Source organism: Dipodomys ordii, unplaced genomic scaffold (genome assembly GCF_000151885.1).
Source record: "Dipodomys ordii isolate 6190 unplaced genomic scaffold, Dord_2.0 Scaffold16, whole genome shotgun sequence".
NCBI lineage: Eukaryota > Metazoa > Chordata > Mammalia > Rodentia > Heteromyidae > Dipodomys > Dipodomys ordii.
Window position 1 is genome coordinate 10,148,510 of NW_012267232.1, and position 18,004 is coordinate 10,166,513.

The 18,004-nt window shown below is 37.8% G+C and overlaps 1 protein-coding gene across 4 annotated transcripts in view; it reads right to left on the bottom strand.

Annotated features, from left to right (window-relative positions):
- Positions 1-461: 461 nt before the first annotated feature.
- Positions 462-18,004, bottom strand: part of Prpf39 (pre-mRNA processing factor 39) — a 40,361-nt gene continuing 22,818 nt past the window's right edge. For all 4 annotated transcript variants that reach the window (XM_013012287.1, XM_013012289.1, XM_013012288.1 and 1 more), the window contains 10 exons: positions 13,328-13,495; positions 11,553-11,718; positions 11,104-11,211; positions 9,984-10,148; positions 9,544-9,670; positions 8,096-8,364; positions 6,241-6,425; positions 4,019-4,093; positions 1,598-1,715; positions 462-1,195 (listed from right to left, as the gene is read on the bottom strand). In XM_013012287.1, coding sequence (XP_012867741.1) covers positions 1,139-1,195; positions 1,598-1,715; positions 4,019-4,093; positions 6,241-6,425; positions 8,096-8,364; positions 9,544-9,670; positions 9,984-10,148; positions 11,104-11,211; positions 11,553-11,718; positions 13,328-13,495 — 1,438 coding nt within the window. In that variant the 3' untranslated portion in view covers positions 462-1,138. The remainder of the gene's footprint in view (positions 1,196-1,597; positions 1,716-4,018; positions 4,094-6,240; positions 6,426-8,095; positions 8,365-9,543; positions 9,671-9,983; positions 10,149-11,103; positions 11,212-11,552; positions 11,719-13,327; positions 13,496-18,004) is intronic.

Here is an 18,004-nt window from a genome sequence, read left to right on the forward strand (position 1 = left end):
TGGCACTGTGGCTCAAGTGGTAGATAGCTTGCCTTATGCTGTGGGATAGTGTCCAGGCCCAGAGTTCAAACTCACAACTGACCCCCCCCCCAAAAAAAAAAAGGCCAAGGGTATATGTAGAACTTTTTTTTGTTGTTGGTTGTGGGGTTTGAACTCTAGGCCTGGGTGCTTTCCCTCAGCTCTTCACTTCAAGGCTAGTGGTAACTTGAGCCACAGGGCTACTTCCTGACTTTTTTTCTGCTTATGTGGTGCTGAAGAATCAAACCCAGGGCCTCAAGCATGGGAGGCAAGCACTCTACCACTGAGCCACCTTCCCAGCCCTTTAAGCTGAAAGTTCAGAGGGCTAAGCCATCTTGGCAGAAGTTCATTATTCCTTGATAAATTGGAAGTTCCGCAACACAAACCACTAGTAATACTGAATATGTATTAGGTGTTCTCCCACAAAATGAATTCATAAGCAATTGCTGGATGAGTCTTCAGCTTTATTACAAAAATGAAGATGATCAGTTTGATCAAAATGAAAGCTTGTTCACAAGTTTTACATGAATATTCTAAGTACAAAGTCTCTGGAAACAACATACTTTTGATATGATTTTCATTTATAACGGGATGCAAATGTGACACTTTCTCATTTATAATCTATCCCCAAGGCATGGTCTTTTAATAGTTTCTTTTCTGAAATTAGCTCCAAATTCACAAGTACAACGGAAACATTCTGATAACATCAACAAGGTTAAAAAAAAATCATTGTTTTCTTTTTCCCTGTTTTTACAGAAGAAATCCCTAATAACCAGCCCTTATGTGTTTTCAGAATCTGTACTACACTGACATGATTGGCAGTCAGTTTTTTCCTCTACACTTAAGGCTATAAAACTCTTGCAAGTGCATTGCAAAAGAATCCTAGACCACTTAATGCAAAAAAATAAAAAAAATAGTTCTCCAATACAAAGTAAAATTTATAAACGGTAGGAAATAGTATCTGGTAAGCTACTAATTGACATTTCCCTTATTACTAAACAAATCATGTTACACAAAAACAAGGAAGACAAATTATCAAATAAAACAAGCTTATGCTGTGTTTACATCCCTCATTTAAAAACTGATCCTTTTCATACACTCCCATCTGATTTGTTTCCCATCAGGTTGGAGGAGGAGGATAATACTGTCCATAATTCCAAGGATTCTGATAATTGTACTGAAAAGAAAAAGCAAACATGTTAGGATTCCAGAACTATAGCTGGATTCCATATATTAAACTAGTATAAGAAAATAGATGTGTTCATTGTTGAAATCCTAACAAACCACAAAAAGCATTGATTATACAAAACAATGGCAAAGGTGTGTTCTTTCAAAGAAGCAAAAAGTACAGGCATAAGTAACTCATATCTTTAATCCCAGCTACTAGGGAAGCTGAGAAGTGGAGGATCATGGCCATTTCTGCCATCCCTGGCAGAAATATCCAGGGACTCAATTTCCAGTTAACCAACAAAAATCTCAACAGTAGGCATGGCTCAAGTGGTACACCAGTTATAAGCAAGAAAGCCAAGCCAGCATGAGGCTAAGTATCAGCAAGAAAAAAAAAATTATGTGGACTCACTTGATACCAGGCACTATAATTATATGCAGCTTGATTTGCCTGTAAATCACCATCAATCATCTGTGTAGATGATGGTGTATCTTCCATGTGTGCTTTCTTTTCTTCTGGTTCTTCTGATCTATAGAAAAGGTCAAAACAAACTTTCAATCAAAACTCACAGTCAGGCGCCGGTGGCTCTCGCCTGTAATCCTAGCTACTCAGGAGGCTGAGATCTGAGGTCATGGTTCAAAGCCAGCCAGGACAGGGAAGTCTACGATCTCGAGTAAACCACTAGAAAAACAGGAAGTGGCGTTGTGGCTCAAGCGGTAGAGTGCTCACCTTGAGCTGAAGAGCACAGGGACAGTGCCCAAGCCCAGAGTTCAAGCCCCACGACCGACCAAAAAAAAAAAAAAAGGCCCTCACACAGGGCATTCTAGATGAATATCATCTATGTATATTTAACTGAAGTCTCTTTTTTTCATTTGTCATTCATGCGATTTGAACTCTGGGCCTGAGCCCTGTCCCTCAGCTCTTCAGCTCAAGGCTAGTGCTCTACCACTTGAGCTACAGCGCCACTTCCGGTTTTCTGATGGTTTATTGGAAATAAGAGTTTCACGGACTTGCCTGCCCAGGCTGGCTTTGAACCGCTATCCTAATATCTCAGCTTCCTGATTAGCTAGGATTACAGGTGTGAGCCACCAGTGTCTGGCTCTTTTTTCTCTTTTTGGTGCTGTTCTGAAGACATCTAGTGACGAATATATAGCTGGACAGATGCTGGAAAACAACAGGTTGAACTCAACAATTCTCTTTTTTTAATGCATTCAATCTCTTCAAAAATAGTGTATCCTGGGGCTGGGAAGGTGGCTCAGTGGTAGAGCGCTTGCCTTGCATGCATGAGGCCCTGGGTTCGATTCCTCAGCACCACATAAGCAAAAAGAAAAAAGCCAGAAGTGGGGCTGTGGCTCAGGTGGTAGAGCGCTAGCCTTGAGCTGAAGAGTTGAGGGACAGCGCCCAGGCCCAGAGTTCAGGCCCCACAACCAGAGCCCCCCCCCAAAAAATAGAGTATCCTAAGAACTTTACTTTGTCATGTATTTCTGAAGCATCCTGACATATGACCTCTGATAGATTCAAAGTCTATCAGATTATCTGCCCAAAGCACAGATGAAACTGTTCCATCCCCTCCTCAAAGAACCCTCTGCCACCATATATTGCATGTTTTTCAGCAAACCGGACAAAGCCTTTTCTAGTCAGCCTTTTCTAGACTTGTAGCCTTACTTCTCACTTTCCAAACTTACAACTCTCCAGCTACATTGGCAGATCACATTGAGATGTCACTCAAAGCAGCAAAACAGTGGCCTTATTGTTCAAGTCTAAAGGTATTTTATTAACCCTGGTAGTGTTTTTAATGCTTTCATATGAAAAATCTTTATTTTTAACTTCACAAAAATTAAAGACTCTCTTACCCAGTATCCATGTTCTTGCTAAACTTCAGTTGAGTTGATCAGTTTTGGAGTTTAAATAATCTCAACACTCTCCTACACTAGAACATGATCTCACTCATGTTATTACCATCTGCCTGCCTTTAATCTGTCATCCTTACTCAGAGACCTTAATTCCCAACTACTTAGAAGTTTGTTGACCCCATTCTGCACTCAACCTACTGGCTTTTTAGTTTTTTTTTTCTTCTGCCAGTCTTGGCGCTTGAATTCAGGATCTGGGCACTGTGCCTGAGCTTTTTTTGCTCAAAGCTAGCACTCTGCCACTTGAGCCACCACACCATTTCTGTTTTTTTCTGTTTCTGTGATACTGAGGAATCGAACCCAGGGCTTCATTCATGCTAGGTAAGTATGTACCACTCAGCCACATTCCCAGCCCACCCTACTACTGGCTTTCTAACTCAAGTATCCTCCCCACAGCACAGCCCACTGAGATGGGTTACCAGGTTGTCCAGATGAAAGGCCTTCATTCTTGTTTCAAAGCTTCTCAACCACCCATTTTACATCTTTTTCAAATCAGTAAAAACATTCATATCTGAGTTCAAATTCCATGACCAAACCAACAAAAATTTAAAAAATAAATATACAAAAATGTTCACATCAAGCCGGGAGCTGGTGGCTCACTCCTAGCTACTCAGAAGGTGAGATCTGAGGATCAAGGTTCAAAGCCAGCCTGGGCAGGAAAAGTCCATGAGACTCTTATCTCCAATAAAAACCACTGGAAAACCGGAAGTGGCACTGTGGCTCAAGTGGTAGAGAGCTCGCCTTGAGCTAAAGAGCTGAGGGACAGCACCCAGGCCCAGAGTTCAAGCCCCACGATCAACAGGAAAAAAAAAAAAGTTCACACCAATGGTTGATAAAGTATTAAGAATTATTTGTCTTTACGAGTATGTCGACACTGAAATGTCTTACATATCTCTTCCTGATTTAGCAGTAAGTTACATACCCATTTTCTGCTTTGCGTTTTAAAGTATCTTGTTCTTTGAGGAGTGTTTGATGTTCATCATAAGCATTCAGAAGCCTAAGGGGGAAGAAGACAACAACAAAAAATATGTCCTTTGTACTATACAAAAACAAACTTAAAAAAATTAAGTAATTCTTATTTAGATAACCTGAGCATATAAATTTCTACACAGTTCATTTGTCATCGTTTTTTTCTGTTCTCAATAACAATCTTAATCACAAGACTTTTTAACTGAAAGAGCCAAAAATATATCTTTGTGTTAAAACTCTGTATTTATCTGCTGATTATTGCCAAATTAAAATGAAGTATCATTTAATTTTGCTTGTCTAACCTTCAATAGCTGGATATTGTCAACTGCCTACTACAAGTGCTCTGAACTGACTTATGCCAGCAAAGTCAAGATCACACTTCTGCTGGGCGCCAGTGGCTCATGTCTTTAATCCTAGCAACTCATGAGGCTGAGATCTGAGGATCTTAGCTCAAAGGCAGCCCAGGCAGGAACATCCATGAAACTCTAATCTCCATTAAACCACCAGAAAATCATTAGTGGTGCTGTGGCTCAAAGTGGTAGTGCACTAAGAGCTAAGGGACAGTGCCCAGGCCCAGATTTCAGGCTCTACAACTGACCTAAATAAATAAATAAAGCACACTTCTGGCACTGGGTAGAACACTTGGAATAGCATTTACAAGACCTACGTTCCACACTTCTACTGCACAAACCCTCCAAAGGCAGATGTTAGTTTCATATAAGTCTTAATCTGTTTTCAGTCTTTCCTGTTTATCATAATATAATAATAATGAAATGAGGTTCCATCTCCTCTATGACGCATGATGTAAAGAGACTAACCTTCTTGAACAAGTATGTGACCTCATACATTTTTTCTTAGAATACCATTTAACTAAAACCTAGAATTATGTATTTGATAATTACATATTTTTGTACGAAAATGACATTAAATACACAAAAATATGAGACAGGATCAGTCTTTGAACAATGTTCTATTTCTAATCCTTTAAGTGACTTTGGAAAAAAGGCTGTATGTCTTAAGCCTCTCTTCATCTATTAAAAGAACAGTACCCAGACTCATTAAGGTATTAGTTTTCCATTAAATAATAATTATGAAGTATTCAGCATTGTGCCAAGCATGTAAATATTAACTGTTGTATTAGTTTAACTGAAATTTAAACAACTATCAAAAATGTATATATACATAAATACAAACGTATACAATTCTTAGCTTATGGTTAGTGATTTCAGTGGAAATCAATATAAGGATACAGAAAACTTAGGGTTAACAGATACTGAGTATTTCTTTACTAGAATCAATTTAAGACTAGAACTTCAGTAATGACCTAGTGTTTTTACTCTTCACTTCAACAAATATTAATGTTAAATTTGTCCTTTTTCCAGTCCAGAGCAAATTTAAAATACCTTCAACTTTCAGCTTTTTCATTGCAGGATATAAAGGCATTAGGCATGACTGATGAGATTGTATACCCTCTTTCCTAAGCTCAGATAACATGTCATTCCAAATTCAGATTAATACCATCTAACTATTATTTGTGTTTGTGTTTCAGAAGACTAAAGCTTGGGCTTTATACATGCCACAAGCAAGCACTCTCCCACACTCCCAAGCTGCATCTTACGCCCAAATACCCTTATTATCCTACAGACTAAATATTGATGTAATTTTTGCATTAATACTTATGTCATTTCCCTTTTCACATGATTGATGTTTCCTATTTTCATTCACCAATGATATGAATTTTCATTGTAAAAACAAAGAAAATAGTTTCAAAGAGAAGACAAGGTATATATACTCTTATTAAGTATACATATATTCAGAAAACTGAATTTAACCCCACATTTTTTTTTTTGCCAGTCATGGGGCCTAAACTCTGGGCCTGGGCGCTGTCCCTCAGCTCTTCAGCTCAAGGCTAGCACTCTACCACTTGAGCCATAGTGCTACTTCTGGCTTTTTCTGCTTATGTGATTCTGAGGAATTGAACCCAGGGCCTCATGCACGCAAGGCAAGCACTCTACTACTGAGCCACCTTCCCAGCCCCCCCACATATATCTAAAAGTAGTGAAAAAAACATTTTTAAATGTAACAATATATTAATCTCTATAGTAATCACCAAATTATGACCCAAAAATATATCAATGCTCATTCCCCATTGAAGTAATGCATTTAAGAGCTTACTTATTAACATCTGAACCAAAATCTTCAAGAAATTCCACTTTTCTCTGAGAGAATGTAATTCTCATTTTAATAGCTAATGAACCATGTATAGCTTTGTCAAAACAACTTAGAATATTTTCTTCATTTTGTTTGAGGTCGCCACTATATTCCATTTCAAGTAAATTGAGGTACAACTTGGTGTTCTCCTGTGTAAAAATCAGTACCAATTAGTATCTCTATTTTATTAAAAGAATAGATTTTATAAAAAGCCTTAATTTCTCAAGTCTCGATTTTAAACTCAGTAATACAACTCATAAACTTTAGTTTATTAATAGGTAGTGACATCATCCCACTATCTCCCAAATTATGCAGATTTTTTTCATTCTTGCCAATAAATTGGATAATCTGACTTGTCATACTAGACAGAAATATACCAAATGCTGGTGGCTCAGCCTGCAATCCTAGCCACGTAGGAGGTTCAGATCTAAGAATTCTGACTTGAAGTCAACTTATCTCTAATTACCAAAAAGGTCAGAAGTAGAGCTGTAGCTTAAACAGTAGAGCTAGCCTTGAGCTTCACTAAAGGAAAGTGCACAGGCCCTGAATTTAAGCCCTAGTATTGCTGCACACATGCATACACACAGACACAAGAAATTTTAAAAAAATTTTACAGTTCCTATTATTAAATAGCTTAGATAGCTTCAACTGCAGCTAGAGGGGATTTGTCTTAAACAAACTTGTTAGTATACAAAAACCTAAAAAATAAGGTATTTGCAGCATATGGGCTTTTGTCAATTGTTATTACTGTTCCTGGTTTTGTAATAAAGTGTTCTCCTAGGCAATGTTTGTTCAACTTGTCTGTAAACCTGTAAAAGTTCTAAAGATGAGCCAGGCATAGGTAGCTTATACCTGTAATCCTAGCTACTTGGAAGGCTGAGATCTGAGGATCACCGCTCAAAGCCAGCCTGGGCAGGAAAGTCCAGGAAGGTCCATGAGACTCTTATCTCCAATAAACTATCAGAAAACCAAAGTGGCGCTGTGGCTCAAGTGGTCGCAGGTGAGCCTTGAGCTGAAGAGCTCGGACAGCGCCCAGGCCCAGAGTTCAAGCCCCAGGACCGACCAAAAAATAAAAATAAAAAAAGTTCTAAAAAGTGTCACGATGTCTGCAAACTTTTTAAACTAGTAATCTTAATTTTCTTTGTTTTTTGTCGGTCCTGGGGCTTAAACTCTGGGCTTAGGTGCTGTCCCTCGGCTCTTCAGCTCAAGAGGAGCACTCTACCGCTTGAGCCACAGCACCACTTCCAGTTTTCCAGCGGTTTATTGGAGATAAGAGTCTCAGACTTTTCTGCCCAGGCTTTGAACCGTGATCCTTAGATCTCAGCCTCCCGAGTAGCTAGGATTACAGGCGTGAGCCACCGGCGCCTGGCAGTAATCTTAATTTTCTTTTTCTTTTTTTTTTTTGTTGGCCGTGGGGCTTGAACTCTGGGCCTGGGCACTGTCCCTCAGCTCTTTAGCTCAAGGCGAGCACTCTACCACTTGAGCTACAGCGCCACTTCCAGTTTTCTGGTGCTTTATTGGAGATAGGAGTCTCACGGTCTCTCCTGCCCGGGCTGGCTTTGAACCACAATCCTCAGATCTCAGCCTTCTGAGTAGCTAGGATTACAGGCATGAGCCACCAGCGCCCAACTTAATTTTCTAAAGCTTTTAATTCAAAATAATTTGAAAAACTTTTAAAAATGGCAACATCAGTTTAGAGGGACTGTTGTCCTCATTTAGTAACAAAATATATTACATACAGAATGAAATTGTCATCATAGTTGCCCAAGTAAAACATGACCACCATTTTTTAAATAGACATTCTTTAAAAAATACATACTTTATCTCTTTCAATGGCTTCCAAAAGCACCTTTCTTGATTTTGGAAGATTTTTTTGTATTTTGAAAAGATGTCGGGCTAGTTTGATAGCGTAAAATGATGATTCATTATTTGACTTGGCATTCTTAATGGCATCTTGAAGCAAATGCTCAGCTTCTTCCATGTTTCCATGCCGTCGTTCTAAACTTACTCTTCGCAAGCGAACCATTGCTAATCCTAGAACACATTCTTCAAATGTTCTCAAAATATTCCTGGCTTCGTTAATATTACCTAGAATAGTAATTAAATATTTATGCTTTTGCTTAAACTTCTAAAATATCCTTTACATCACCAGGTTCTGAAAATCATTAGCTCATGCACTATATCTAAACCACTGCCCATCTTGTGAATGAAGTGGAAAAAAAAATTTAAAAAAAATTTATGTGCAAAATGAAACAAAACAGTCAAGTTCACTTATTATGTATTGCTTATGGTTGGTTTTGTAACACAATGGCATTAAATGCCTAAAATAGTTATTGAGTAATATATAGAAAGTGTTTCAAACTCAGCTTAGTACCAGTGGCTCATACCTATAAATCTTACTCAGGAGGCTGAGATCTGAGGATTGTTATTCAAATCCAGCTTGGGCAGAAAAGTCCCCTCCATGAGGCTTCTTCTCTCCAATAAACCACTCAAAACCAGAAGTAGTGCTGTGGCTCAAGTGGTAGAGCATTAGTCTTGAGCACAAAGAGGCTCAAGGACAGCAAACCTGACTTCAAGCCCCACAACCAAAAAAAAAAAAAAAAGTCAACAACAACAAAAAGAATTTGACAAACTTTCTCTTTTTTTCTTTTGTTGACTTGTTTTTGGGGTCATGGGGCTTGAACTCAGGGCGTGGGTGCTGTCCCTGACCTCGTATGCTCAAGGCTAGCTACTACTTTGAGCCACAGCTCCACTTCTGGTTTTCTGGTGGTTAACTGGAGATGAGTCTCAGGGGCTGGGAATGTGACTGAGTGATAGAGTGCTTGCCTAACATACATGAAGCCCTGGATTAGATTCCTCAGTACCACATAAACAGAAAAAAAACAGAAGTGGCAATGTGGCTCAAGTGGTAGAGAGCTATAATTAAGCAAAAGAAGCTCAGGGCCAGTGCCAAGGCATTGAGTATTGAGTTCAAGCCCTACGACAGACCCAAAAAAAAAAAGGTTAAGAAAAGAAAAAAGAAAAGAGGAGAAAAGAGAAGAGAAGAAAAGAGAAGAGAATCTCATGGACTTTCCTGTCCAGGCTGGCTTTGAACCGCAATCCTCAGATTTCTATCTCCTGAGTAGATAGAACTACAAGAACTACAGGTGCGAGCCACCAGCACCCAGCCAAACTCTTCTTTACATATTCCTAATACTCAGTTGCTCTAATTTTACCCTGTAATAAATTCCTAAAATTATCAACTGAACATCTTCATTTCATTCTTACCCTGCTGTTCCTCAAAAGCTGCCCAAAGCATATGCACCATGGGTTTCTTTGGGAGATGAATAGTACACGCTCTGCTGAAGACATGCCTCACTCCTTCAATGCTATGGTTTTCCATGTACTTGGCATACTACATACAGAAAAGAGGAAATACTGAATAATTTACAGTTGTACAAGCCATTAAATATGTGACAGAACGATAAAATTCTATTTTTAAACCCATTCAGCACCTTTATTGAACCACTAGACTAGTTTCTGTAAGGAAGGACGAAGAGAGGCAACGAGGTTGGCATATGCAGCAGTCAAATCTGGTTGCAAGCAGACCATCTCCTAATGCAACAGATATAGTTATATGAACAACATTCAACAGAAGTACAAAAAAGGTTAGTCACTAGATCAATGTTTATAATATATTCAAGTTTAAGAACATGTAATTTTCTTACCTTAATCCAAAATTCCTCATAGAGGGCACATGATATGACACATCTTTCAAAGAGAACCACAACTCGTTCATGAGTCCCATTTTCAATTTCAAATTCTAAATATTCTTTCCAGTTTTTTAGTTGGGCCTTTTCCAGTGGTTTCACATGAAAATAAGGTCTTTTAATCTGTAATAAAATTATAGCACATCAATAAAAATATTGTAATAAACTGCTTATAAAGTAAATAATGACAGCCCGGTGCTGGTGGCTGCTACTTGTAATTCTAGTTCTATTCAGGTGGCTGAAATCTGAGGATCAGTTCAAAGCCAGCCCAGGCAGGAAAGAAAATCTGTAAGACTCATCTCCAAATAACCACCAGAAAACTGGAAGTGGCACTGTGGCACAAAGTAGTAGAGTGCTAGCCTTAGGCAAGAGTTCAGAGACAGTGCCCAGGCCTTGAGTTCAAGCCCCATAATCAACAACAACCAATATTATGGGAAAAATTCATTTTACTATTTATCTAAAATTTATGTTTGTTGTACATAAAAAATAATACAACTAAGTATTTTTTTGACAATTTCATTATCTTTAAATTGTCCCATATAGAGCAAGAGATTTGGTTCAAGCAAGAAAGCAGCTGTGTGACAAGTGCTGTGTTCAAACCTAGTACTCTCCCCACCCCAACTTATTTATTTATTTAGTCAGTCATGGGGCTTGAACTCTGGGCCTGGACACATAACCTGAGTTCTTCAGCTCAGGACTAGCACTCTACTACTTGAGCTACAACGCCACTTCTGGTTTTCTCGTAGTTAACTGGAGGTAAGAGTCTTAAGGGCTTTCCTTACTGGCTTTGAACTGCGATCCTCAGATCTCAGTCTCCTGAGTAACTAGGATTATAGACATGAGCCACTGGTGCCTGGCTTTATTTTTTTTTAATTGTTCTGATTAAATAAGCATTTTGAATTTAACAAGAGTATAACTGGTAATAGAAAATGGTAAGACTAATAATGGTAATAAATGTATACCCTAAAAATTTCTATTTCAATACACAAAAAATAAAAACCAACAGTAAAGATACTGCTATCAAAACTGAAAGAACAATTTCCTTTGTTTATATTTTGAAGACTATAAAAACACTTACACCTTCTTCAAATGTCCACCGTTTACTAACTTCATGTTCATTATAATTAAACATTTCTTGGTGAATTTCAATGATTCTGTGTCTCATGTTCTCTATTTCAGTAATTAGCTTTGAAAGAGAAAGAAAAAAAATGAGTAAGTTATATACAGAAAATTTTCAGTATCTTACATTTAAGATTATCCAGAGATCCTTTACTTTTACAAGTGTTTTTAAAATATTATGCTTTTCACAATTTATAGTACAAAACTTTCTAATAAACTACTTTCCTAGGTATTTTGTGTTTAAGTAGGACTAGCAGACTACGTCTTCAACCAAATATTCCTCCTAAACTTTACGTAATCTGTATTTAAACCATGAGCTAACTAGCCACTAATGTAACTACAACAGCACCACACATGTTGTCAAGGGTCTACTTTCTTATTTACTGAATATTGAGCAATTCTGATTACCTTTGCTGGATCAGTTATGTCTTCAATTCCTGATGGTAAATCATCACCAGGTGGACCATCATCTCCACTATGTCCATTAACAGAAGCTAATTCCCTTCGCAGCTGAATAAACTGTTCACCAGTTAAAAGATCCCTGGGCAAGTTATTCTGTACATGTTCTTTAAATCTAATGGAAAAATAAAAATACATGTTCTATACTTGTGTAATTTTAGATCCCATGTTAAGAATATCTCCTATATATTGTTCTTTCAAAGAAACTGATTTCAAGAATGAATCCAAAATATCATACTCTTTCTCTTAATAAAACTGTCTACAGAGATCTTTCTTCCCACTTTTAGCAGTAGAATGGAAAAGATATGGAGCAAGTACAAATTCAAATACTAGATTTGTCTGCTATTAGTTACCCGCTACTTCTCCAAATCTTTGATTCTTAGCTGTAGAATGAAACAATAAAACCTATCTTGCGAAGTTACAATAAAATTAAAATTGTAAAATGGCCATTTTTAAACCATCAACAAATGTTTGTTCTGTCCTACCCAACCAATTTTGCCTCAATCAAAGGTGCTCAACAATCCAATGAATCCCATGTCCTAAAGTCATAAATTACACCTATCTGTTTTAGCTGGTTCCAGGGTTTGAACTCAAGATGCCCAGCTGGATTGGTGCACCGTCACTTGAGCCATGCTTCCAACTCAACTTTTATTCTTTATTCTGAAGACAGGGTCTTTGGAATTTTCTTCCTCAGCTGGCTTTAAACTCAATCCTCTATATCTTAGCCTACTGAGCAACTAGGATTACAAGCATAAGCCACCAGCAAATGTCCAACCAATTAGCTTTTATACGCGAGTTTCAATTAAGTTTTGTAATACAGGCTCCATCATGCTCTTGGGGGTGTTGCTTGATTCTACAGTTCCCCTCTATTTCCTCTTGATGCTAGGAGTCCCAAGAAGTACACTCCTTATTTTGTGCTCATCTACTTTACATACTTACATATTTTCTGGCCAACCCCATTAATAAACCTTGAAATAATAACTATTCAAGGACATTCAAAACTGAAACTCAATTCACATTTTTCTCCTAAATTCCAGATCAGTGTATCCAACTGCCAACAAACTGCTCAAAAAAATATAAATTGTGGGGCCTGAACTCTGGGCCTGAGCGCTATCCCTCAGCTCTTCAGCTCAAGGCTAGCACTCCACTACTTGAGCCACAGCGCCACTTCCGGGTTTTTTCTTGTTGCTTATGTGGTGCTGAGGAATCGAACCCAGGGCCTCAGGCATGCAAGGCAAGTGCTCTACCACTGAGCCACCTTCCCAGCCCTTTTCTTTTTCTTTGGAGACAGGGTCTCACTATGGAACCAGGCTGGTCTCAAAATCATAATCCTTTTGCAACATGCACCATTATTTAAAAAAATGTGGCATGAGAATGAAGATTTAATATTCAGGTTAATACTAAAAGTCAAAACTGTCAGATTATACTTTAAAAGCTGGAAATTAAAAATTAACTTCTTACAGTACACAGATATTTAAAATAAGTAAATGCCACATAATATGAAAGCATTACTTTTTTAAAAAGGTGAGAGAACATGTAGCAGTAATTCATTATGGTTGGAGTATAAAGCTAATGTTAAAAGTCATCTAAGTTGTGATAATCTTGTAAGAAAACATGTTTCCATCTAATAAAAATCTTACTTAACATTTCAAAAGAATTATGGTATTAGAATTTAATCAGTTGAGTAACTAAAGATACAGCAAAGATCAGATTTTTTAACCTACCTTTGAAAATGGTGACTATAAAGCTGTGTTGGGATACCAAGAATACGATCATATATAGCTGTAACTTCTCTCAGATTTCCTTGTTCATTTTCCCAGTTTATATACATTTCCCACAGTCTGTCAGATCGGAAATCTGTTCCTGCAGCTAGAACAGCATGCTCAAAAGTTCTGAAAAATTAAATTACTCTTAAGTTATCTTTCCAAAAAAAATCATTTAAAAAATACTGTATAAATTTAGAAAATAAAATGCTGAATCCAACAAGTTATTTATTTAGTTGCTTTCTACGCAAGTAAGGATTAAAAAGTAGAAGTACTAATTGGAAGCATAGAAGATTTGCTTAAAAGTGTGGAAAAAAATATGAAGGGATAGGAAATTATACTTTTTGTTTCTTTGTTTGGGCTGATCCTGGGGCTTGTACTCTGGGCTGGGGCACTGTCCCTGAGCTTTTGTGCTCAAGGACAGCACTCTACCACGTGAGCCACAGGTCCATTTCTGGCTTGCCTATTTTTTTTTTAAGTGTAGTGGAAATAAATCTCAAGGACTTTCCTGCAGGGCTGGCTTCAAACCGTGATCCTCAGATCTCAGCCTCTTGAGTACTAGGATTACAGTGTGAGCCACCAGTGCCAGCAGGAAAGTATACTTTTTGTCTAAATTCCTTACATAAAATTTAAAATGACATGGCACAATGTATAGATTTCAAGCAACTTAAGACTGTCACAATTGATAGTTTAAGGATCAAGCTTGTAATGTACAGATTCATTTAGGCAGAAGATAAAATAAGGATTCAGGGAGGCAAATCTTACCTCAATTTAAGGAATAGTTCCTAGCAAAAATAACTCTGACAAGGAATCCAGTTGCCTTGTAAGGTAATGAAAAGTATACATATATTTTAAAACTTTCAAAAGCCCTTCCCAATGATAAAATTTTATACTTACAAAATTAAGGCAAAAGCAAGTATTTTAAACTACCTACCTCACTTCAAGAGATTTCTATCAATTTAAGTAACTACATTTGCTTTTTTCAATGAAATAAAACTTTTGGATATGTATTTTCAAAATAAAAACATTAACATCACAAGGCTTTCAAAATAGTATAAACTAAACTCCCAGTTTGGAGACATAGTTTAAATGGTAGAGGAGAACCCTAAATTCAAACCTCACGCCACCCACAAGATCCTAAACTTCCTAAACTAATTTACAATTCCATCAAACCTCTAATGACTTCTAGGTAGTATTAAAAATGCAAAATGGAGCTGGTAGTTATGATGCTTGCCTTAAATTACTCAGGAGCCTGAGACAGGAAGATCACAAGTTCCAAAAGCTTATAGAGCAAAACCCTACCTCATTGGGTGAAAAAGAAAAAAGAAAAAAAGTTTAAAAAGACACTGGAAATAAATATTTTAAAAAAAGGCAAGCTAGAAGAAAAATGTTTAATAAAGAGATACAGAAATAAAAGATTAAATGTGTGAATATGCATGTTTTGAGTAAAGGGAGAATAATATAGATGATACGATCTCCAAACAACCTGAAAGTGATTCAGGAAATTCATGAAGCAGATACTAAGAAAAGTCTGGGGGGCTGGGAAGATGGCTCAGCAGTAGAGCGCTTGCCTTGCAAGCCTGAGGTACTGGGTTCGATTCCTTAGCACCACATAAGCAAAAAGAAAAAAGCTGGAAGTGGCGCTGTGGCTCAAGTGGTAGAGCGCTAGCCTTGAGCTGAAGAGCTGAGGGACAGCGCCCAGGCCCAGAGTTCAGGCCCCACAACCGGACCCCCCCCCCAAAAAAAAAAAAGTCAAGTCTGGGAAAAGGGAGGAGAGTAAAGTAATGAAATAAAGACAGAATTTTTAGATGAAGGTCTGCTTAATGAGTAGTTGGGAATCCTCAACTCCCTTAATAAAGGTTATATATGACAAACCTACCTATAGGCAACATCATGTTAATTGGGGAGAAACAGATCATTTCTCCTGAAACCAGGAACAAGACAAGGGTCTCCAGTCTCCCTACTCTTGTTCAGCATAATACTAGAAGTTCTAACCAATAAGATAGGGCTGGAGCAAAAAAAAGGGATTCAAATAGGGAAAGAAGAAATAAAATTATTCCTATTTGCTGATATGACCATGTACTTAAAAGATCCTAACAGATGCCACTAAAACACTTCTAGAACTGCCAAAATTTTTGGAAGGGTAGCAGGATACAAACTCAATAACCAAAGATGAATAGCTTTTCTATATACCAACAATAAATTAGCTGAGAAAGAAATCAGGAAAACAATTCCACTCACAATAGTATTCAAACAATAAATGCCTAATTATTATTAACCAAGGAACTGAAAGACCTCTACAATAAAAACTTTAATAAAACCTTGAAGAGCTAGATACTGGTGGCTCACACCTGTAATCCTAGCTACTTAGGAGGCTGAGACCTAAGAACTGCCGTTCAAAGCAAGCCTAGTCAGGAAAGTCTGTGAGACTCTCATCTCCAATTAACTACCAGAAAATGAGAAGTAGCACTGTGGCTCAAAGTGGTAAAGTACTAGCTTCAGCCAAAAGAGCTCAGAGACAGTGTCCATGCCCTGAGATCAAGCCCCACAACTTTCAAAAAAAAAATAAAAGAAAGAAAAGAAAAGAAAAAAGGAAGAAAAGAAACACTTGAAGAAATTGAATAAGACATCAGAAATATAAAGATCTCTCATACTCATGGATAGGCAAAATTAGGATAGGCTGCACTGCCAAAGCAATCTACCATTTCACATAATTTGTGAAATCAATCCAAAAGTTCATAGAAACATAAAAGACCCCAGGTACCAAAAATAATTCTAAGGAAAAAGAGTACCCATGGAGGTTATCATAACACTAGATTTCAACTTATACTATAACCGTAATAACAAAAACTGGTAATAGCCCAAAAACACATAAGACTATAAAAGACCCCAAAATAACTTACATAGTGACAGCTAGCTGATTCGTTTTACAAAGAAGCAAAAACATACAATGGAGAAAAAACAGGTTCTTTTGACAAATCATGCTGGGAAAACTGAGTATCCACCTGCAGAAGACTGAACCAAGACTTTTGTCATTCTGTACCAGAATCAACTCCACTTGGATCAAAGAGCTTAAAGTAAGACCTGAAATTTTAAACTTACTATGAGAAAATGTAAAGGAATTTCAGCAAAGTATATGCTCAGGTAAATCTTTTCTGACTAGAACTTTAGAAGCCTAGAGGTTGGGAGCAAGAATTGCCAAATGGGACTCTATCACATAAAAATGGCTGTATAAGAAAAGAAACAAACACCAGAATATACAAAGAACTAACTAAAAGAAATATCAAACAGTAAAAGCACAAATAGCCTAATAAATTAATGAGCAAGTAAACTAAGCAATTTTCAAAAGAGATACAAATGGCTAATAGATATGATATATATGATATATTCAATATCTTCATCCATAAAAGAAATTCAAAGATGAACAATACTAAGACTCTATCTCATCACAACCGAAATGCCAGCAGTCAAAAAAAAAAAAAAAAAGGTAGAATGTGGCCTAGTATTTGAGTGCTTGCCTGGCATGCATAAAACCCTAGTTCAATTCTTCAGTACCACATAAACCAAAAAAGCCAGAAGTGGTACTGTGGCTCAAGTGGTAGAATGCTAGATTTGACCAAAAGAAGATCAGAGACAGGCCAGGCGCCGGTGGTTCACGCCTGTAATCCTAGCAACTCAGGAGGCTGAGATCTGAGGATCGCAGTTCAAAGCCAGCCCGGGCAGGAAAGTCTGTGAGACTCTTTTCTCCAATAAACCACTAGAAAACCGGAAGTGGCACTGTGGTTCAAGTGGTAGAACGCTCGCCTTGAGCTGAAGAGGGCAGGGACAGCACCCAAGCCCAGAGTTCAAGCCCCATGACAAAAAAAAAAAAAAAAGAAAAGCTCAAAGACAGTGCCCAGGCCATGAGTTTAAGGCCCAGGACTGGGGGGAAAAATGTTGGCAAGGACTGGGGGTGGGGGGAGAGTAAGCACTACAGAGGTCTCTGAAAAGACTAAAAATAGGGGCTGGGAAGGTGGCTCAGTGGTAGAGTGCTTGCCTTGCATGCATGAGGCCCTGGGTTCGATTCCCCAGCACCACATAAGCAAAAAGAAAAAAAGCCAGAAGTGGCGCTGTGCTCAAGTGGTAGAGCACTAGCCTTGAGCTGAAGAGCTGAGGGACAGTGCCCAGGCCCAGAGTTCAGGCCCCACGACCGGACCCCAAAAGAAAAAAAAAAGAAGAAAATGAAAAGACTAAAAATAGCCTTTCCTTGGTATCTGAATCAATATATTGGGCATATACTTGAGAATAAATCAACATACTAAAAAGATAACATGCATAATTATGCTCAATGAAGCTCTGTTCACAATAGCCAATAGCCAAATGATAGAATCAGTTGATATGCCCAACAACAGATAAATGGATAATGAAAAAAAAATGTATATATATACACCCACACACTATAATGTTACAAAGCCAGATGCTGGTGGCTCACACCTATAATCCAAGCTACTCAGCAGGCTCACATCTGAGGATCATCATTCTAAGCCAGCCTGAGCAGGAAATGTGTATGAAACTCTATCTCCAATTAATCTCAGAAAAAGACAGAAGTGGTGCTGTGGATCAAGTGGTAGAATACTAGCCTTGGGCAAAAGTAGTCTA